Source organism: Syngnathoides biaculeatus, chromosome 3 (assembly GCF_019802595.1).
Source record: "Syngnathoides biaculeatus isolate LvHL_M chromosome 3, ASM1980259v1, whole genome shotgun sequence".
Lineage (NCBI taxonomy): Eukaryota > Metazoa > Chordata > Actinopteri > Syngnathiformes > Syngnathidae > Syngnathoides > Syngnathoides biaculeatus.
In genome coordinates, this window is record NC_084642.1 from 23,569,803 (window position 1) to 23,592,585 (window position 22,783).

The following is a 22,783-nucleotide window of genomic DNA, read 5'->3' on the forward strand; positions in this document are numbered from 1 at the left end:
AGGAGCACAGTTTGTGAGCAGTCTTGTTTTTGTTTGTTCACCTGTAGTACACAACCCATGTGCAGTGAATAATGGAGGCTGTAGTGACCTCTGTCTCCTGGCCCCCGCTCCCAAAGCCTACAGTTGTTCATGTCCCACTGGCATAAACCTTCAAGCGGATGGAAAAACCTGCACACCTGGTATGAAAACTATTTTGACACACAAGCAGCATTCTCTTACCTAGTACGGGTTTTGAAATATTTAATAAACAAGATCCATTTTTTCCATACCCAATTTTTATGCAGGGATGAACAGCTTCCTTATATTTGCACGGAGGACAGACATTAGAATGGTGTCTTTGGACATTCCTTACTTTGCTGATGTGGTTCTTGCTGTCAACAGTTCCATGAAAAACACGATTGCTATCGGAGTCGACCCGCAAGATGGTTTGTGTGTTGCAGAAATCAAACGTTGGGAGCTGAGCTCACATTTCATAAAGGTAGCTGACAATTATGTTGCATCTTCTGCAGGAAAAGTGTATTGGTCAGACAGTACACTTAAAAAAATCAGCAGAGCCAACATCAATGGGACTGCTGATGAAGATGTAATTTCTACAGGTGTGGAAGATGTCTGTCGAGAACTTGTTTTGCTCCAGTGAATTACAATGTGATGAGATCCATCCACTCTCCTTGCAGGATTGATGACAACTGATGGCCTGGCAGTAGATGCAGTCGGCCGAAAGATATACTGGACCGATACAGGAACCAACCGGATAGAAGTTGCCAATCTGGATGGTTCCATGAGGAAGGTTCTGGTGTGGAAAAACCTGGACAGCCCTCGTGCCATTGCCCTTTATCACGAAATGGGGTGAGCCTGCCAAACCGTCCAGGTTTTTAGTTGCATATTTGATCCCCAAATACGGTGAAATACAGTACAGTATACAGTATATGGAAAGATCACCGTCAACTTTATGATTACTATGACCAAGCACCTCAAGATACACCTTGTTTTAGTTTTCTGAGTTTACGTCATGACTTAACCCGTCTGTGGCTCTCTTACAGTTATATGTACTGGTCCGACTGGGGAGAACATGCTAAGCTGGAGCGGTCAGCAATGGATGGGTCAGAACGAGTGATCCTCATCAATAACAACCTGGGATGGCCCAATGGTCTCGCTATAGATATGGCTGGCTCACAACTATTGTGGGCTGATGCTCATACTGAGGTGAGGGTTGACCTTTGCAGCAAAGGCCAGCGCTGATCCAATTTGGACTGAAGTTTGTTGTGCTTGTGCAGTCACTCAGTCATTTTCTGTGCAGATGCTTGGCGATCCATTTGAATTTAATTAATTTTTTTTCATAATCATTTCTTATTCCAGCTGTATCTCGTTAGTAATGAATAATGGCTTTGCCAAGATAGTTTGTTTCCCCATCAAAAACGTTAGTACAGAATACTGTACTTGGTAAAACGACACAACTACAGGGAGTTTAACAAAATATTTGCATCAATTACAAATTATATTTGTTGTTTTAGCTGATTCAGGACAATTTTAATGTGCTGAATCCAAATATCACATTGGTTTTGCTCAATCAGGTCAACCTTTTGAACTACGGACGGCTACATATTTTTGCTTACATCTACAGGTAATTTTACTTCAGTGGTTAGTGGTTCAAATGAAAAGAGATTTGTGTATTTAATATTGAACAATAATGACAGCATTTCATTTACAGGTACTTACTTTTATCAATATCTACTATTTGCTAATAAGTAAAGTTCAGAAGCTTGCATAAAAACCTGACCTGAACAATAGAAATGGATGTCATTTTCAGATTCAGCGACACAAAATTGTCTTAAATCAGTTGAAAAGACAATTAAAAAAAATGCAGAAAACCAGTTGTATCTTAACTGAAAGCATGCTATTTCCCCTTTGATCCTCCACAGCGCATTGAGGCAGCCGATCTAAACGGCCAAAACCGCCACACCCTCGTCACGCCTGTCCAGCACCCGTACGGTCTAACTCTTTTGGGATCGCACATCTATTGGACTGACTGGCAGAGCCGGAGCATCCAGCGGGCAGACAAAAATTCTGGTGCCAACACCATAACTGTACGTGCCAACCTGCCGGGACTGATGGACATTCAGGCCGTGGATAGAAACAGAGCTCTGGGTGAGTCCCGAGTTTTGGAACACATTTAAGAGCAAGGTGTGTGTGTGTGTGTGTGTGTGTGTGTGTGTGTGTATATATATATATATATATATATATATATATATATATATATATATATATATATTAGTAATCATTACTTAGTTCAAACATTTTGGGAGAACTGGCCATTATCCATACAACTCCACTCCAAACTCCTCTCTTCTCTGTGAAGGCTTTCTACAACATTTTGAGTATGTCTGGATGTTTTGTTCAATCATCAAGACCAACATGGATGAGGTAAAAAGGGAACTGGTGTTGGGAAGAAGAGGGCCTGGATCACAATCTCGTTTCTAGTGCTTGAAGATTTGATGGGGTTGTTCGGATCTGTTGTGGTCTAGCTCTCTCCCCAAATAATGAACACATTTGGAAGGCATCGTCAATATTTATGTCCACCTAGCAGAGTTGCCGATAAGCTTCAACGATGTGGGCCCCTATTATAATTATACAGATCAATCAGGAACGGTATGGGAAAATGCTCTTAATTGCAACGGGGGGTTTCTATGTTTCTTCAAACGATACTGCTATTTCTTCATCAGATGAGGATAAATCCGAGGAATCTGTGCTGGGCATAAACGGTGTCCCATGTAATCCAGCGTTTGGAATGCTATGGTACACGTTACATACACGCATGTAGGTCATGTGACTTGCAAAAATGGCAGCACCCCTGAAAATTCGTAATTGTCGATAAAAATCTTCTCAAAACACTATTAAATGAGAGAGGATTTGACATCACATTGTCAAAATAGGGTACATATTACGTGACCTATTAGATACACTGTTCATGCAAAGCACTGGATTTCCTCTTTAAACAAAAATTTGCAATTGTGATTTAGCATGTGATTTTTTGGGGGGGTGGTGGTTTAACTTTGGCATTATTCAATCAAGAAGAAATCAATTATTCTATATGATGGCCAACACAACATTGGATAGAGAAAACAAATAACTCTTGTCTGTAGGCCTGGTGTAAATGTCGTAATGAATTGATATGAAGAACAAATTTATTTTTACTAACGAATTGTAAAAAGAGAAGCCTTCAATCACAGTAGAATATTGATTTATTGATTTAACTTCATGCCTTGTAAAAAAGTAATACTGTATAAGAATGTTCTTGCCAGTAGCAGTAGGACTGCTCAGTGTCAGCCGAGTATATAGATAAAGTAAAGCCTGACAATTTTCATCACTCAGATGTGAGTATAGAAATGGTTGTAGTGGTAAACTATATGAGTTAATTATATTTAGCAGTGTCTCCAGATGACTACAGTTCAATTGAGATATTGTCACTGTCTAAATCAGATAAATAACTGGATGAGCCAAAATTTTCTTCAACTAAATCACGGCAAAACTGAGACAATTGTTTTTGAAAAAAAAGAGAATTGCTGTCAGTAAACACCTGGACACTCTATCTTTGACAATCAAAGACTAAGTCCGAAACTTTGGTGTTCTGATTGATTCCAACCTGACTTTCAACAATCATACCAAATCAATCACAAAAACTGCCTTCTACCATCTGAAGAACATATCTAGAGTGAAGTCTTGTATGTGTCAAGCAGACCAGGACAACCTCATCCATGCTTTTATCTCAAGTAGACTTAACTACTGTAATGGTCTTCCGACTGGACTCCCAAAAAAAAAAAAAACAAGTATTAAACAGCTGCAGCTCATTTAGAGTGCTGCAGCTCGCTTTCTGACCAAAACAAAGCGGTCAGAGCATATAACTCCAATTGTAAAGTCCTTGCACTGACTTCCAATCAGCTTTAGAATAGATTTTAAAGTTCTGCTACTGGTCTATAAATCACTAAATAATTTAAGTCCTGAATACATGAAAGAAATGCTTACGGAATACAAACCCAGTAGAGCTCTGAGATCGACTGACTCTGGTCAAATAGCAGAGTCCCAAGCAAACTTGGTGAAGCAGCATTTAGCTGTTATGCTGCACACAAATGGAATAAGTTGCCAACGGAGGTGAGGTCAGCCCCAAGTTTGAATATTTTTTAATCCAGTTTGAAAACTTTTTTTCTCATGCTTTTTAGAATATATCCACTTCATATTACTTGCACTGTATGCGGTTTAACTGTCTTTTTTAAAATATTTTGTCATTTTTATTGTTTTTATCCCATTTTAAATGTTTTATCTCTTTTCAAATTTTCTAATTCCTTTAATCATGTAAAGCACATTGAATTACCTCGTGTATGAAGTGTGCTATACAAATAAATTTGCTTGCTTGCTTGCTAATTGTTCATTAATCAGTAAACAGTAAAAGTGTTAAATAGACTCACCTGTTGCTTGATAATCCTCAAGAACTATCAGCCATTAACACCGTTCACACACAGCAGAGCGAGTGTGTTCACTTTAGGTTTTATCAGGAAGCATTTGCGTTTTGATGCAGGCCATTTTGATTCGCCAACGTGGCGAACGTGGGCAGTATTCGCTTCGCCACATCCTGTTACAATAAGCCTTTGGCGAGATGATGAATGGGCAGCATGAACCTTGACCTAGTGCGTTTAGGGTCTTGCTTTTGTAAATGTCATTCAAATGGGTGCCAGATAAATTTTTGGCATGAAACATCATTTTCTCTTCTTGACACAATTTTCTCCCTCCGTTGTCCCCGTCAGGATTCAATAAATGTGGCAGGAGGAATGGTGGCTGCACTCACCTGTGCCTGCCTCGTCCCAATAGTACTTCTTGTGCTTGTCCCACTGGCATCCTGCTCAAGGGAGATGGTAGATCATGTGACGACTCCCCCGAGACCTTTCTTCTCTTCTCAAACCGTGTCAGTGTGCGGAGGATCTCCTTGGACACTAATGATCACACAGATGTGCATGTACCTGTGCCTGAGCTTCACAATGTTATTTCGCTAGACTATGACAGTATAGATGGAAAACTGTACTACACTGATGTCACCTTGGATGTGATAAGGTACCACCAGCCTGACATTCTGATCATCTTTTTTTTTCTAATAATCAAGCATACTCGTATATAATTTATAGGTTATTTGTTATTTTACTTGTGCTTTCAGACGTTCAAACCTTGATGGCAGTGGCATGGAGACTGTAATCAGCCAGGGCCTGAAAACCACAGATGGGCTGGCTGTGGACTGGGTGGCTAGAAACATGTATTGGACTGACACCGGACGAAACACCATTGAGGTGGCACGTATAGATGGAAACAGCCGCAAAGTCCTTGTCAATAACAGTTTGGACGAACCCAGAGCCATTGCGGTGTTTCCAAGCAAAGGGTGAGCAAGGATTGAACTTAAATAGAAGGAAAAAGTTGTATTTAACACAGTACAAAGCCATCCAAATAATATATTGTATAATACCTCTTATACCAGCCATACTTTGGGGAAAAAAAAATCAAGAACATTCCATGGCTGCACTTGTTTTGCTTCTCATGTCACCAATTCAGCATTGCCTGTGTAGGTTCCTATTCTGGACCGATTGGGGTCATATCGCAAAGATTGAGCGATCCCACCTGGATGGCACAGACCGCAAAGTTCTCATCAATACTGACCTGGGTTGGCCCAATGGACTCACATTAGATTATGACACACGGAGGTCAGCTATAGCCTTTATTCTCAGAAAATAATTTTGTGTCTGCACAGAGAAATGTAAATATGTAAGCATCAAAAATGGAAGAAATACTAATTTGGGTAACTTGAATGATTCAAATACAAAAAAAATTGTTGAATCCTTATGATCCTTTTCTTTGTTCTACACCGTCCTCTTTCACTTCATAAAGCATCACATCATAGTAGCCTTGCTATTCATTTAAAGTGTGCTCATGAAACTTTTTTTTTCTAGGATTTTTTGGGTTGATGCCCACTTGGACAGGATTGAGAGTTCTGACCTGAATGGGAAACTCCGTCAGATCCTCGTTAGCCCAGTGTCCCACCCCTTTGCCCTAACGCAGGTACCCCTTCCCCCAACCTCTGTGCTCCTCAACTGTCAATCACTGGACTGACCTTTCCTCATGGCTGCCTCTGTCACTCACCTGCTCTCTCCTGTGTCAGCTCACCGTGTAACTCTGGTCACCGGTCATCCGCTCGTCTTCCAGTTCATATTTGGCTCATTCGACGTGACCATTTCTTCTACTTCCCTTCCACTCGGACCCTCATTTTTCTTCCTTCCTTCTTCCTATCCCCTCCCTTTATTCCTCCCATTCCCCCTCTCCTTGTCTGTGTTTTCCTTTCCTTTCTTCTCCCTTCGTTTCCCCAGTTGAAGCCGGTGTCCTCCCTTCTAACCCCTTTCTCCCGACTCTCGCAGCAAGACCGCTGGATCTATTGGACTGACTGGCAGACTAAGTCCATCCAGCGGGTGGACAAACACACTGGCCGTAACAAGGAAACTGTCCTGGCCAATGTTGAGGGCCTTATGGACATTATCGTGGTATCACCTAGCAGGCAGACAGGTAAGAGATGTTAACCTGGCAGAAGACTTAGTTTGTCCAAGTGGAGCAAAAGCAAAGTTCTACTACGAGTGCATAGGAGCTTAAATGTTAGGTCAGGTGGTTTCCAGACCTCACTGTGTCCCAAATTTAAAATAGCACCTGTAAACAAACCACCAGTATATTGTTTCCTCTTGTTTGAAACATCCCCGCCTCTTTCTTCAGGTACCAACCTCTGTGGGGTAAACAATGGAGGCTGTACTCACCTATGCTTTGCCAAGACCAACAGTTTTCTTTGTGCATGCCCAGATGAGCCAGACGGCAGACCATGCTCAACCAGTGAGTGGGGAATGATTTTATGGTCAAAGTTTGGATATTTTACCATGATGTGTGTATGACTTGGCTGTCTTTTATAAGTTGCAGGCTACATCCCTACTTCTCCCAGCAGAGAAACCAGCAGCACCCCTCTCCCTAAAGCTCCAACAGAAACCTCCCAAAGAGGACCCCCAGTGGTCAAGTATGTCCACATACTGTATTTTAATTCCATCTTGCTTTTGACCTTAGGTGACATTGCATTACCAATGTTCGAGATTAAAAAGACACAAAATGTTGCATTTGCTTTCTCAAGCTGTATTCATACTTTTGTTCACAGCTGCACTGACAAGAACCTAAACGTAGAAGGATGCTTACAGAGTAATGTTGTTACTGCTCCCCAGGGTCAGTATTCAGCATATGCTTTTTGATGTGGTTGTTCTTGATAAGTCAAGCATATGATATGTGACCAGTTAACATGTTCTTTATGTTACAGGCGAAGGACTGCATGTCAGTTACGTGATTGGGGGAGTTTTAACTATACTGGCTATTCTTATTCTCATTGTTGCTTTGATTATTTACAGGTGAGTCCCCGCATTGGCTAACATGTTTGTATACTGAACTGAAGTCATACACTGAACAGTAAGATTTGGATCATATCTAAAACACAACTTCCTTATGTTGTATATCTGACCAACAGACATAAAAAGTCAAAGTTTGCTGATCCAGGAGTTAGCAACCTGACCTACAGTAACCCTTCATACCGGACTTCCACACAGGAGGTCAAGATTGAGGCCTCCCAGAAGCCTCCGATATATAATCAACTTCGATATAAGAAAGAGGTAATAAATGAACCGGCCAAGGGAATATTATCATATAGAAGTTTTTCCACCAAGTGAACTTTAGGTTTGATCGCTTAGATTTTTTTAACAACTAGATCAATTAATTTTAGAGGCCATATATCTTGAAAAGCTGCTTCCCTACACTCATCTTTTCTCACCTCTTTTACTCCCTGCAGCTCTCTCATCCCTACAACTCCCTCTCCCCCTTTATTTTTTGACCCTGAATGTGCTGTGCAGAGGTAGTTACACTGCATGATCAAGCTGTCTTTTCTTCCTGTGCTTGCTTTGTTTTTCTTCTTTTCTACTAGATTCCGGAAAACTGGTTGTCAGAGCCTTTTTGTGATGTCTGATTCATTTTTAGGTGCTTGCTAAATTGAGTGTAGAGATTCGTTTTAGGTGGTTGTATGGTCTTGTCCAGTTTATTAACATTTCTAAAATAACAATAAAACTGCTTCAGATGTTTTAAAAAAAAAAAATCATGTACTATTCACAACAGATAACGGATCATAAGAATAAACCAAAACTGCACTATAAATTTTACAGGTGAACTCAATTTGACCTTCTCTAAACTTTTGAATGCAGATGTCCAACAGTTTCAGTACTTTTTTGTAAAACTTGCTGACCTGCAATATTCCCAACAGGTGTTTGATCCTTGAATTTTTTTTAAGGAAGTGCACATTTTGGCCATTCAAATGTGAACAGCATGAAGAAGTTGACTATTTAAACACCGATTTCATGGTTGATACAAACATTTACTGTGAATGTTGCCATTCAGATCCTTGTTAGAGAACAGCAAATTGTGGAAAAAAGTACTGGAACATCGAAACTCATCAACATTAAAGGTTTGGAGAAGGTCAAATTAAGATCACGTGTGAAGGATATTTGACATTTTAGGTTAACACCGAAATTTCACCTTAAAGCCAAATATCCCTAACTTTGTGTTAGTATCTTATGATCAAAACTACAGGATTATAATGTTTGTGGAAGTAGGAGTGATAGACTCCAGAGATCTATTTGGTTTTTGGACGATGTATTAAGTTTGCATTCGTTGTTGATAATATTGTCTGCCCCCCTCCCCCCCTGCAAAAAAAAAACCACTCTCTGATCTTGTCATTTACATATTATGTTTACTAATTTCTACGGTGTTGATACAGTTTTTTAACCAGTACAGAGGAAAAACACGAGTTTATTTTTAAATAATATTTGCTGGTGTTTCTGGTTTATTTCAATGGGACATCTTGATGCACAGGAGGAAAGTCTTTCCAAATCACTTGCAAAATTGCTTGGTCTCAGACTATGGATTTAACCCTAGTGGCACTAATAGTCATTGATTTGGTATTTCTCAGTCCATTTCCAAACAAACTGCTGTTTTGATTAAGTTCAATTCAAATATCAACAATGTAAAACAAAAGGTGGAAAGTCTTGCCCATAAAATATCACACAAAGATTTTAATACCCATCTCTATTGTTTTTGTGCTGATTGACTTGGCCAATCCACTTTTCTCTCTGATGTAGTCCTTTGTTGCATTGGCACTGTCTTTTGAATCATTGCCGTTGCATAGTGAAGATTCTCTTGATTCGTTTGGATGCATTTTTCTGTGAATTGCCAGACAAAATGGTTTAGTAGACGTCAGAATACATTTTTCTCCTACCATCTTGACTAACATAATCAATAAAGTCTAATGAGCCTGTTCCAAAAAAGGCCATGCAAGCCCATGCCATGCTTCACAGATGAGGTGGTGTGTTTTGAATCCTAAGCAGATCCTTTATTTCTCCATACTTTGCATTTTTTCATCACTTTGGATCAGTCTTTTATTTTCCACTTCGTGAGAAGCAACCAGCAAGTATAAAGACCCTCACGATGAGGGTTTTTTTTTTTTTAAGAATAAAAAACAAAATGTAGTTAGAAAAAGTTCCACCAAACTTTGGTGAGGAATATATTTTCTCGGTCTCTAAGATTTGTCTTAATTGTGCGTATTTTGTTTGCTTTGAATTAATTATTGCTTGTTGCATTCCTGATTAACATAAACTGGCAAAGAAATAAAATTATGAAAACACTGGATAGTAAAAATGAATAATGAATAAATAACACTGAATGGTTTGCTCTTGGAGTTGTGGAAAAACGTGAGCATGTCTGTATCTGGATCTCTCCTTCATCCTTCTGGCGCACAGTCTGTCTGAAACTAATATTATTTCATTCATTGTCCAGGGTGCTGTGGACGGAGGCTATGCTAAGGAGAAGATCCGTATCGTGGAGGGTGTGTGTCTTCTGTCCACGCAGGAGCTTTACTGGGACGATCTCAAACAGATCAAGCCATCACGAGGGGGCCTGCACACCTGCATGCGCACAGACACCGTTTCGCTGCAGGCAAGCAGCGCTTCACTGGATGATGGCGAGACGGAGCAACTCCTTCAGGAGGAGGTGTCAGAATGTTCCTCCATTACCACCCTGACCCCTTCAGCCATCACCCCTCAGCGTCACGCCCAGCACAGCCTGCCAGACACCGGCTGGATGTCCTTGCGCAAGCCCTCCACTGAGAGTGAAGTGTGAGGGCGGCCTTGGTGCTTTATATCTATCAACCTCAATTGCAAAAACGTCTGTATTTTTAGCTGGTACAGACATGGACAATTCAAGGTACTAGCGCGGATGCATATTTAGTCAATATCAAACGAGTTCCTAACTGAAGTCTTTATCTGAAACTGGGGCTCCGTCCTACTTGTACACGCACACATACGTGGGCCCTCATAATAGCCTACTGTGCTAAAATGGTAAACAAACTGGTAAACTAATTAGTATGCCGGAATATGTAACAGTAAAGGACTCTTGGAGGAAGTGACCAGAGATAGAAACACAAAAAGGATGCAGACGCTCATTGTGACATGTCTCTCTGTACCACATCGCCGCTTTGAGGGGATTCCTTGGGTTCTGCTGAATCACCATCTTCCTAGGACTTTGTAACTATGTTGCCCTAAAACCACTCATCTCTTTATGAACTCTATTTATGAAAGATTTTTGTACCTTCGAAGTGGGCTTTCAGACTTTCACAGAACAGTGAGTGTTGTGTTGGGCTTTGTGCAGCAGATATTCAAGTGTTATATTTATGACAGTGCCAAAGGGCGGGGCTTTGCCAAGTCTCCATGCTTCTTCTTGCATTTACACATCAATGGAAAGGTGTCACAATTTGAAATTTGTTTCATTTCAAATCGGTAGAAGCCCTTTGTGGTAATGTTTTTAGATTTAGCGGGCAACTTCAGTTGATTGCACAAGTATATTTATGCAAATGCTGCCTAAAAGGTCTTTAAGTCGAAATTTAACCACTGCTCGTCCTTAGACTAATCTAAGGAAGTTGCAGTGATGTAACGGCCAAAGTGCCAGATACTTCATCCAGGCACTATTCTTAACTTAAAAAAAAAAAAAAGTTTAATATGTGTCACAGCAAAGGCTCCGATTATGGCTGTGTGATACTTCAGTTTTTCTTTTTAATAAATTACATAAATTTCAATTATTTTTTTTCTGTCAATAGCAAAACAATGAACTTAAATGATTTTAGAAAAAGGCCGCAATATAACTGAAAAATTGAAAGGGGTCTGTACACACACAATGTGTGACAAGTTAAAGGAAAAGCACACAAAGATAGAGTGTGTCAAACCAGAAAGTCTTTTGTGGCAGTACATGCTTTGGAAGTTGGTCCTTTACTTTGTCATACCCAGCAAGCCTGGCATAGATATTGACAAAACGTCATTTTAACAAAACATTTCATTGGTTATTTGTCCCTGCAATTCCTTTAACGATATTCGCAGCACTTCCAGGTATGGTTGTAATGTCAAACCTCTTGATTTGAACAATTTTACAACAAAAATCTCAATTCGCCGATTAGGTTTTTTTTCCAGCACAAGAGCGTTTTATTGTAAATGCATCTAGCGGCACCACTGTACCAAACCTGAAATTGCTCAGATATCATTTTGTAAGGCTGCTAAAATATATGATCTGTGCTGTTTATATCTACAATATATCCACACACATGGATAAAGTTATTGGTAATCCTCTTTTAATGAAAGAAAAACCTACAGTTGCCATAGGAATAACCTGAATCTGACAAAATCATTACATGAAACATTAATGAAAATTAGCCATTGAAATCAGACATTGCTTTTGAATTGCTCAAGCAGAATTTTTTTTGTTTTTAAACAAAAACATGAAATAGGGCTGGACATAAGTGAAGGTCCCCTTAATGTTTGTTGCACAAACTTTTTAGGCAATTACAGCAGTCAAATTATTTTAGCGGGTATTCTGGCCACTCTGGACTGGAACAAACTGGTTCAATTGTCTCAGATTTGAAGGATGCTTTGTCCATATGTAACTCTCTAGAGTACCGTGATAGTCTTGAGATTTTATTGTTCTGTGCACATATTGAAGACACCCTGTGCCAGATGAGGAAACGATGCCCCAGAGCATAATAAACCCTCTTCCAGCTTGCTAAGTTGGGACAGTTCTTTTTTTTGGTATGCTTCATTTTTGCATCTGTGAACATAGAGCTGATGTGTCTGGCGAAAAAGTCAAGGTTTTGTCTTTTCTTCCAGAAGCTTTGTGGCTTGTCAACGTGCAGTTTGGCAGATTCCAGTCTCACTTTTTTTATTTTGGGGGGAGGGGGGCTGTGTCCACCAACACTTGGATCCTGCGTGGTTGTCTGTCATGAAGCCCACTTTGGATCAAACGACAGATGGTGTTGTTGTTCGCCAATTTGTCACCATTTTTATTCTCTTTCTCTTCATCCATCCATTATGTGAGCTGCTTATCCTCACAAGGGTCACGGGAGTGTTGAACCCAATAGCCATGTCTTCAATTTGTCATGATTTTTCCTCCTGCAGCCACATGCAGGGAGGTTTGCTACAGTCCAGCATCTCTTACAATCATGGAATAGCAAATGCCGTTGTAGTCACAGGAAAATCAAGCTGCTTGGAGATGGTCTTTAATGTGCTTGTCCATTTTATTTTTGAATCTCCTGAGAAAGCTCTCTCCTTTCCTTTGTATGGTTTATGTTTACTGTGGTACACCCCACTTCACCAAACAGCATAGTGAGTCCCTTTCACCCTTTCAATGGGCCACCTGACTGATGGTAGGTTGGAAGATGGCTGTAATGCTAAATAGAGGACTTGCCTTGTTTGAACATGTCCTTTTTCTAGGGGTATCATCCTATTTGTCCAGGCCTGTTTCATGGATTTTAAAATATATATATATAATTCTGTTGAACCATCATTAAAAGCAATGTCTAATTTTTGTTTGTTAATTTTCATTATAACATGATATTACACACAGACATTCTAAGTTGTTTTGGTATAAGAATACCACATTTTCTTAACGGAACTTGATTAAATATCGTGTTTGGCGATGTTATGTTGAATACATTAATATTAGCACATCTTCCAACCTGTGCAATTTTTTTATTAATTCTCTTATGACACAAAAGGAGATTGACACATAAATAACAATGTGAATCAAAACAATAATATCTGCCATTTAATTAAATTTTTGGGGCAATTCCAAATCTGCAATAAATAAAAAAAGTGCACTTGCAGTATCTGCAATGATAGTGTAGCGTAATTTAGAAACACTGTGCAAGATGGACCAGTGAGGGCTGTAGTTTAGCAGCAGAGTATATGACTTTAAAAGATTCAACCTACAGCTGTCATGTGTTGCTTTACCTTTTCAAATGTTTTGACCTGTGTCGATGGCAAGACTCCAGTATATTGCTACTTGGACAACTATGTTTATGTATTTTTGAAGAATTTGCTAAAAGCTCAGCGACTTGCTGTTTTGCTGCTAGACAAAGCACTGAAGCCAATGAAAGAGGATCTTGGCAGCTACAGAACTCGTCCCTGACAGTTGGTTGACAGCCAGCCAATTTACAGAGTGACCCAATTTATCATCATCCCAGCTCACAGTCCCTCCAAGTCTGCTGCAGCAATGCTATAACTGTATAAATTGTATCTCACAGATATAACGTTTCAGTTGAAGATATTGTTTTGATTGAGCTGTATAGTCTTGTACAAAGGGATTTCATGACTGTAATTAGAAGTGTATTAATTTTACTCACTGGAGAACACCACCCACCCACCCCACCCTCCTCCACATTTGTTGGATTATTTTAACCACTGTTTCCAAGCCTTGTAAATGACAGGGAATATGACATTTATTTAATAGTCCTCCTTTATGAAATACTGGTCGCATATAGTTGTAAAGTTAACAATAAGAGGTATTTATGATTTGTTTGGTTGTCATTTGTTGTGTAAATATGAGCAGACTGTATTTCCATGGCAGTACTAACAAGCTGTGTCGTGTGATGCTGAATTATTCCTTTGCTATCTTTTAATATAAAACTGCATTTCAATGAAACTCTGGCCTCACTCATCTTTGGTAAATCGTATGCAGCATTTAACATTTTCATTAAAAACTTTATCTTTTGTTGTCTTGACCAAGTCACAACAATTACATTTATCAAATGAGAATTTGGCTGTTTAAGGTTTCACAAAGATCACTATTAAAATTATCAATATTGTGATGGTAATGCGTTTTCATTCATGTAGGTCAGCTTTGTATTGATTTATTTATTATCTTATCTGGGTAAAAAAAAATGTATCAAGTAAGGCCACCTATATGCGTGGGCAGCAGGAAATAAAAACGTGGCATCATCAAGGGAACATGACCATTTGGGGGGTCCGACATAAATTCTCTCCCACATTCATTGACAACATTTTCCAGAGGCAGCCCACCATGAAGCTCATAATCTGCTGGACGCCATGTTTTTTTTTTTTTTTTTTTTTTTTTGCGTGTGTGTTGTTGTTTAATATTTTTAACATTGAACATTATAATGTACAAACAATCCAATTCACTTACATCAGATCAATATAAATACATAAAAGGAAAATAAATATAATTAAAAGTATAAAGACAAAATAGATTCTTGCTACTCAGTTTCAAATAGTTCTGAACGTATATCAGTTGTTATTTACCTTTCGGATTATGAATTAATTTAAGAGACTTTAAATAGTTATTGATTTCATCCAAGAATAATTTGAATACTGGAGTTGATTTTAGACATTTTTATTTGTGAGTGTGAAATTTACCCAACAAAATATATAAGTTACTAATTTTACACAATGTTTTATTTTTTGACTGATAAAATGTTGGGATATTTTTCTTTCCAACTGTAATTTAAATGTACAGTAATATTTTAGTTTTGAAATCTGCGTCGTCTTTCAGGGTTCCTCGAAATAAAATGCATCTGTATACAAGACAACATCTGGACAAACAAAATGGCAAAAAATAAGGAAATAACCTGGGCAAATTAGCAACTTCAGTCTAGTTAACGCATATGGACGATATGCGATATATTCTTGATACCGAATAAAAACAGTTGCCGGTAAACCAACCAATGACAGAGCAGTGTGGCGAGTAAAGCGCTTGTACGTTGTTTCTTGATCTTCTTCTTTGAAGTCACGTGAACAAAAGTGACCAATAATGGTCAGCAATTGCGCCAGTCCAACAACATTAACACTAGTGAAGTAACCCGGCGACTCGATGTGCCTATGGAGTTGCCATATTGGAAAGGTCAATGTTCATATGAAACACAACACGTGGAAATTGAAAATAAGTCATAGCTCGCACATTTCTCAACAATTTTTCTGAATTTTTCGTCCACGCCAAAGCGTGTGGAATAAATAGATAATTTTTTTTTTTTTTTAGCAGTGCACTCTTTCCTTGACGTCATTGCACGCAACGATGTGCAGCACACCGTGCCGGCATCGTTGGTCTTTCGGCATTAATACCGACCAGTCCGCACATAAAATGCGATGAGAATTTAGCTTGAGCCTTCTTGTAAAAGTTGGCGTCACCTTAGGCACGCAGCTCGAAAGGGGCGTGTTCTTTCTAACTATTGTTCCCGTCTGTCCTAATCCTCTTCATCCTGACGAGTTCAAAAATGTGGCGGATACGTTGAGTTGTAATCGACGACTCAAAAGTTGGACAAAGTCTCTTTCTTACCACTTAACGTTTCGGTACGTTTTTTCTTTTCTTTTTTTGAGACAACGTTGCTTTAAAAAATGGCGAGATAGACATTTTGGCTTGAACTATTTCAGGACTCTGACCAATGCTTGTTCGATGATGGCTTCACATAGCTTAGCATTAGCATTAGTTTTCTTTTGCTAGCTTCATCATATTTACAGGGTAAAACGGACCATTTTCCTCTTATTTTTTTTTCGTCGACTATTATCTAAGGCTCGTCGTTTTGCTTGCCTTGCCGCATGCCTGTAATGGTTGATGTATCGATCGAAAATATTAGTCTTAATTATTTCTTTTTAGTTTACAACAGCCACGTGGTTTCAAAAATGTTTGCATATACTGTATTCTGAAGGTAGCTCGCTAACTCTTTATTGGAAGTGAATATTTTTTGGGACACTAATTTCCATATGACTATGTTTTTGTGTGTTTGTGTTTCTGTTAAGGTTTTAGTGCCACAATTTTGAAAGCTTTCAAGCGCGGCATCACATGGAAGCCACCTACAACATAAGGAAGAGCTTGATTTTTTTTTTTTTTTATTATTGCACGGTAAGATTTTCCTCGGGATGAATACTCCAATATTGGGAGCAAGAATACATAGTCTTTAAATGTCCGATTGAAACTTTTATTTGGATACACGCTTCTCCAGTTGAAATAATTGAAGCATTTTTTTTTTTTTTTAAACCCAAGCAAGCTCGGGAGTGACTTGAGAGTGATGAGTTGCACTAATCAGTTGGGGTGTGGTGCAGTGGCATCAACGCTCTGACCTGACTCAGCCTGAAGACACACAGTGTGCACAGGGGCCATCTGACTCAAACCTCCCAGTTTTACCCTACCCCTTTTTTTTTGTTTTTGCAGATTTTACATCATTCACAGGAAATACAAATTGTATTATTTGGTATTGTGGCCTTTACAGACTACTGCTTATACTTGATGTATCTATTTTGTATGTCTTTTTAATAGGGTCTTGAGTCAGGAGGTGGCACATTTCTGCATTTTAATTCGTTGGTGCAGGAATATTCGCCTTGTGGCCAACGTGGTTTATGAGGTTTGTGATATTGAGTTACTTTTTGATGGATTTCATCCTTTAAATGTTAAAGTAGCCAAATAAAAATGTGTGCCACATTCAGCATCACACAAATCAAGATGAACTTTTAAATGTTTTGTGGTGACTTGACAAATATTTTGACTACTGGGGTGTGGCAATGAAGAGTTTTCTTTTAATCTTTGCTTCTGGTTATAGAAGTGGTGTGATGTTCATGACAATTTGTGGTGTCTTCCCGTTTGCTAAAAGTAATTAAAGTGGCAGCCCGATTCAAATGTGTATGATATGGCCATGATCAGTTTAATATGGTAAATACTTTCATTTAATATGGTAAATACTTTCATTTGGGTATGATGTACACTCCATGCCCTCTTAAAATAACTACTGTAATTCCCATATCTCTCTCTCTCTCTCTATATATATATATATATCTATATATATATCTCTATATATATATCTCTCTATATCTATATATGCATGCAAACCCAAAAGCTCAATACTACGTTATTTTCCAGACAAAAGACATTCCCTAGGCCAAATGATAAATAATTTATCATATTGCTTAGTATCTTTAAACTGCAGTTAATGATGAACTAACTGTTCAAATTAACACCCTCCCTGACCGGACAAACTTAAGTGTATTTACCCATTTGCAGTTTTTATTGTCAGCCAGCTGCTTAGCTTGTCTTCATTTTCTCCTTTTATTTTACAAGGTGGTGATGTTAAAGCTGAAAGGGAGTCAAGAGGACCAGGCACCAAAAGCAAGTTTGGGTCTTTTGAAGTCACTGTAGCTGGTTTAATTACAGCCATTCGTTTAATTATCTGTGAATAAAGATTTGGACAAACTGATTTTTGTCTTCCATAATCTATCTGCCTTGCGCCCTAGCGTAGCATGCAATTGCTGCAATTATATGATCTACCACAAGGTGCCAGTTAAACACAAGCCATAATGGACGGTCAGGCGTTTGTGAGTGTTCTGGTGGACCCTTAACAATATTTCATGAAGCCAGCCTGATTGCAAAGGAGTGGTGGTATTTTATCCAAAATTGAATTCAGCATTATTAATCTGCTAAAAACTGGTGTCTAAAGGCATAACATGTGAACTCGACTGCACTTGCTGCTTTAAGGAAGTGTCAACATCTATCTAGATTTGCAAAAAATGTACTGCTAAGGCTGTCTCCTTGAGGAGAGTGAGCATGTCAACTATGTACAGTGAAAATCTTTCCCAGGGTTGGGTCCTTGTTCAAGATACACTAACTACAGTAAATGTGATAAATTGTTCACCTGCTTGTTGGGCCTAGTTTTACATAAAACATTTCAACATCCATTCTCTTAGTCGTTTGTCCTCACAAAGGGCCGCAGGAGGACAAAGGGTCGCAGGGAATGCTGGAGCCTATCCCAGCTGTCACCAGGCATGTGGCAGAGTGCATCCTGAACTGAACTGGTTGCCAGCCAATAGCAGGGAACATGGAGACAGACAACAGTCGCGCTCACAATCACACTTGGGGGCAATTTTGAGTGTCCAATTAATATAGCATGTTTTTGAGATTTGGGGAGAAACGGAGGGCCCGGAGAAAACCCATGCAGGCACAGGGAGGCCTGGGATTGAACCTGGGACCTCAGAACTGTGAGGCCAATGCTTTCCAGCTGAGCCACGTGCCACCCATTTTGACGTGCATTCATCTATTTCAATAGGTTAAAACGTATTGGGAACATAACGCATCAATAATTGACAATGCTAATGTTGCATAAACTAGTCACATAATGACACCATGAGTGGCGAAAGCGCTTTACAAAACCTCCCATTCATCCATGAAAAGCATGGCAAAGTGGTTTCTTCCAGGTTGCCAGACATGTTTTATTGGGACTTCAACCATAGGCGGCAGGTTTCAGTGGCTGATTTTCCAGTCTTTGTCAGTTCAGCTGTCATTTTTCTCCAATGCAGCAATCACCTTGGTTGTCCGTCACACTGTCACATAGCTGGAACAGTGCAGCACTCCTCCTGTCACATTGACCTGGCTGCACGGGGTTCCGACGACCGTAGTGTCAGGGAGGCTCTTTTCAAAATCTAGCAGAGTGGAATGTGACATGCTCTGAATGTTACAGCGTCCTGCTTTTCACAGAGAAGCTGCCTTAACATGCCCTCAAAAAGCACTTAGTTTAACGCTTAAACACTTTTCTCTGCAATGTTCACACATTTAAAAAAAAAAAAAAAGTGTTATTGTATTGTTTTATTTCTCATTCTGCTGTTTAATGTCTGGCAGATCCAACTGCATGTCTGCCAAAGGACCCATATTTTTTTTAATTTTATGGATGCTAAGCATTTTCCATTCCACGCTTGAGAAAAAAGAAATTCATAACGTCCATAAAATCCATAAAATTTGGACTACCGTTCTGATATTTTCAGCGGTTGAAGAGGGCAGAAGGAAAGAAGTCCACATCAATATTTGATGGTTTGAAAGATGGAAAATAGTTTTTGGGGTATTAAGCAACGTTGAGCTTCTTCTCTAGTGAACGCATATGGAGAGGGAAATGCTCACATCGTGTATAAAATCCAAATTATTGGGCCGATCATTGTAAAAGTCTCAGTGATTGAAGGTGCCATGAGTGGGGGTGTCTACGTTAATGGTGGTGTGGTGATTCGTGACACTTTTGAGACATTAAGCCGCAGACAAAAATGATTGCTTGGCTATATGAGGCTTGTAAAGATGTGGCATTTGTCTGTCATGTTTGTATCATTTCAATCGGTGACACGCTAATAAATTTGTGATTTTCAGCATATTTATTTGGCGATTTAATATAATTTTGGTGCTGGATGTTGGTGGTGGCAACGATGCATGACAGCAACTTGAAGAAAAACTTTAAAACCAAAGCGAGCTGCCATTTGACATGAAAAATTGTCATTTTGGAGCTAAGAGGATTCCACTCAACAGCTATGATGTCAAATGTGACCTAATACTGCCACTTTATAGTACTGACATGGAACGAGCAGACGGTAATGCAGTGCGGGTCCTTCCTCAGACGTCACGTTAAAAAAAAAAACATGTTCCAAAGGCAGTTCATTTTTTACCAATTGCGCCAAAATGAGTCGATATTTTTTTGGAAATGACTGTTTCATTTTCTCGAGCAAAAAATACATAATTAGTTGCTTGTTAGTCAAACACGGACCATGAACACATCAAATACTCCCATCTCACTAGATTGTGAAGCATTTAGTGCAGGTGAAGAACTTCATCTATCTTGGCAGTGTTGCTGACAAACTGGTGGTTGTAGATATAGATGTTAAGGTTCATCTGGAGCAAGGGGGGGGGGCAGCAAACCTCCATCAGTTGATGATATGCATGTACCCTCAATTCCATGGCAAAGGCAGTTTTAGTATATAGATCAGAGAAAACCCCTCACCACCACAAAAATCATACATAAGGCCACCTGAGGTGAATCCTACAATGCTTTTGCCAAAACTCAACAGGAATCAGGATCTGTGGCAGGCGTACAGGTCAGCAGCCAATAGAGCGGGAGATTCTAGATGTTTACCTCACACCAATTTCAAAACAGTTGCCCCCTTCTGGAACCCACAAGGGAACAGGAAGAGGGACAGAATAAGATGGTGCAGCGACCTGTAGTGGCAGATGTGAACAGGTCTGGCCTGAGGTGATGAAAGAACCCAGGACCGGAAATTATGCTTCTTGGCCTATGCTCAAAATTGGGCAGTAGGCGTCACGATCTTGCCGCTCCAGCCCGGGCTGTGCGGGTGCCCGCGCGCTCGCGCTATTTGGGAAGCACATACCTGCGCCTCATGCGGGCTGATTATCCCGTGTATATATAGGACCCCGATGACGACTGGTGGGCTGCCAGATCGTTGAGCTTCATGTCCCGTTCGAGTACTCCCGAATCCCTGATCGTCAACCCGTGTGTACCGACCTCCACCTGTTCTCCGACCGACCCCGTAAGCCTGACTCCCTTGACACTTCTGCCTTCCTTGATCGATCTACCGTGTACTGACTCCTGCCTGCCCGCTGACCTGCTCTCTACGCCCGACGTCTCAACTACCGCTGCTGCACCTGACTGCCTGCCCGATCCCCGACCATTGAATAATCAGCGTTTTTCCCCGAACTACCTTGCATCTTCCGTGTCCTCCTGCATTTGGGTCCTACCTCCGTTCTGATGGGTCGTGACAGTAGGCATAAGTCAGTAAAGGTGAGAGTGCATTTCAGATTTGTCCTGAAAGTCTTTTTTGGGAGTTGAGCGTTTTTTTGGGGGGTGGGAATCAAACATGTGCCAATTGTTCTGGCTATGTCATGGTCATCCAACTGCTGGACAAGGAGGTGGAGAAGGGATTACAGCCCGACTCCAACGTGCTGCCTCAGAGATGCAGTCTGGGCTGGCCAGGATGTGTTTTCTTCCGTGAGAATCTTCAGGAAAGGTACTAACAAATCCCATCAAATGTCTGCCTTGACATCTTGAATTTTTGGAGAAAACTGTGTCTTGCATGCCCTCTCGTCACAGGCACTCCCCGTTCCGACTGCACATCCGTCTACGCCTCTTGAGCAAATGTCGCAGCCATAAAAATGCTGTAAGAAGAAAGATTGTCCTCTTTATCTTCACTTTCCCAGAAGTTTTTCTTGCTTCCACCGTTAGGAATGATCTATACTAGTTTTCTTCAGTAGCGTCATTGTGAATATATGGAGGTGACACAGATGCACACCATGCCATACATTTACATGATGTTTACCTGAAGAATCTAGTTTCCCATCAGTATTTTTTCAGTTTCTGATTTTAGTCAACTTCAGTATTAGGGATTAATTTACTGTACATGTAACAAAATTGGAATTCATTTTATAAAATGTATTTTAATTATGATCCATTATATTCATGTGAGAAAATGTCCAATTAAGTTGCTGTTGGTTTTGAAAATGTTTTTTATGACGTGATTTAGTTACATTTGAAAAATTGCCAAGAAAGCTCAGACTTTTTTTTTTCCCCACATCACTTCCTCGTACTTTCAGGTGGCGCATCAGGTTAGAGCATTGGCCTTACAGTTCTGAGGACTGGGGTTGAAATCCTGGCCCAGCCTATGTGGAGTTTGCATGTTCTCTCCGTACCTGCGTGGGTTTTCTCTGGGAACTCTGATTTCTTCCGGCAACATGCAGCTGTTTGTTTGCCTCCATGTGCCCTGTGATTGGCTGGCAACCAGTTCAGGGTGTACCCGGCCTCCTTCCCAATGATAGCTAGGATGGGCGCTAGCACTCTTCTGATTTTCAAGTCTTTGCCCTCAAGTCCTGAGTCAAGTCGCAAGTGTGGTCATTTTAACAAAATAAAAATAGATTTTCCATCCATTCCAGGTCATATATGATATCAACTGATCCATCATTCGAGCCGTATATCCTCACAAGGGTCGCTGGAGTCAATCCCAGCTGTCATCAGGCAGGAGGCAGGGTACACCATCAACTGGTTGCCAGCCAATCACAGGGCACATAGAGACAGACAACAGTCGCACTCACAATGACACCTGGGGGCAATTTAGAGTCTCCAATTAATGCATGTTTTTTTGTGATGTCAGAGGAAATCGGAGTGCCAAGAAAAATCCCACGCAGGCATAGGAAGAACATAAAAACTCACATAGGCGAGGATTTGAACCCTGGTCCTCAGAACAGTGAAGCCGGCATGCTAAATAGTTGTTCGTTCTTTCTTTCTTTCTTTCATTCTTACAGCACTCTTATGGAGGATGCTAGCTTTGGCACAGACCTATACATTGACTTGAAGGCACAACTCTCCAACTAGAACAATCACCCCTCTGTGTTAATGGTGCCTATTCCAAAGTAACAAGGTTATTGATTTTAATAATCTACAGCAGGGTCCCCGAACACTATGGCCACACAGAGAGACTGAACAAAAAACATCTTATTGAGTTGATCAAAGGCTTTTAGGGCCTTTTAGCTGTGGTATTGATTGGTGGAGCGT

General features: G+C 40.1%; 1 protein-coding gene, 1 long non-coding RNA gene and 1 other non-coding gene across 5 annotated transcripts in view; all 3 read left to right on the forward strand.

Annotated features, from left to right (window-relative positions):
• Window positions 1-14,099, forward strand: part of lrp4 (low density lipoprotein receptor-related protein 4) — a 125,461-nt gene extending 111,362 nt beyond the window's left edge. For all 3 annotated transcript variants that reach the window (XM_061814897.1, XM_061814898.1, XM_061814899.1), the window contains 17 exons: window positions 48-179; window positions 285-425; window positions 510-596; window positions 675-846; window positions 1,041-1,203; window positions 1,920-2,145; window positions 4,797-5,100; window positions 5,201-5,419; window positions 5,604-5,738; window positions 5,985-6,093; window positions 6,447-6,591; window positions 6,793-6,906; window positions 6,985-7,084; window positions 7,220-7,284; window positions 7,376-7,463; window positions 7,580-7,721; window positions 9,931-14,099. In XM_061814897.1, coding sequence (XP_061670881.1) covers window positions 48-179; window positions 285-425; window positions 510-596; window positions 675-846; window positions 1,041-1,203; window positions 1,920-2,145; window positions 4,797-5,100; window positions 5,201-5,419; window positions 5,604-5,738; window positions 5,985-6,093; window positions 6,447-6,591; window positions 6,793-6,906; window positions 6,985-7,084; window positions 7,220-7,284; window positions 7,376-7,463; window positions 7,580-7,721; window positions 9,931-10,272 — 2,684 coding nt within the window. In that variant the 3' untranslated portion in view covers window positions 10,273-14,099. The remainder of the gene's footprint in view (window positions 1-47; window positions 180-284; window positions 426-509; window positions 597-674; window positions 847-1,040; window positions 1,204-1,919; window positions 2,146-4,796; window positions 5,101-5,200; window positions 5,420-5,603; window positions 5,739-5,984; window positions 6,094-6,446; window positions 6,592-6,792; window positions 6,907-6,984; window positions 7,085-7,219; window positions 7,285-7,375; window positions 7,464-7,579; window positions 7,722-9,930) is intronic.
• Window positions 14,100-15,351: 1,252 nt separating this feature from the next.
• LOC133497911 (uncharacterized) lies at window positions 15,352-18,114 on the forward strand. Its single transcript, XR_009794143.1, has 4 exons — window positions 15,352-15,776; window positions 16,224-16,326; window positions 16,741-16,825; window positions 17,536-18,114. It is a non-coding gene; the product is annotated as an uncharacterized LOC133497911 (long non-coding RNA).
• Window positions 16,483-16,594, forward strand: LOC133498700 (small nucleolar RNA SNORD67). The gene has a single exon (XR_009794447.1). It is a non-coding gene; the product is annotated as a small nucleolar RNA SNORD67 (small nucleolar RNA).
• Window positions 18,115-22,783: the final 4,669 nt, after the last annotated feature.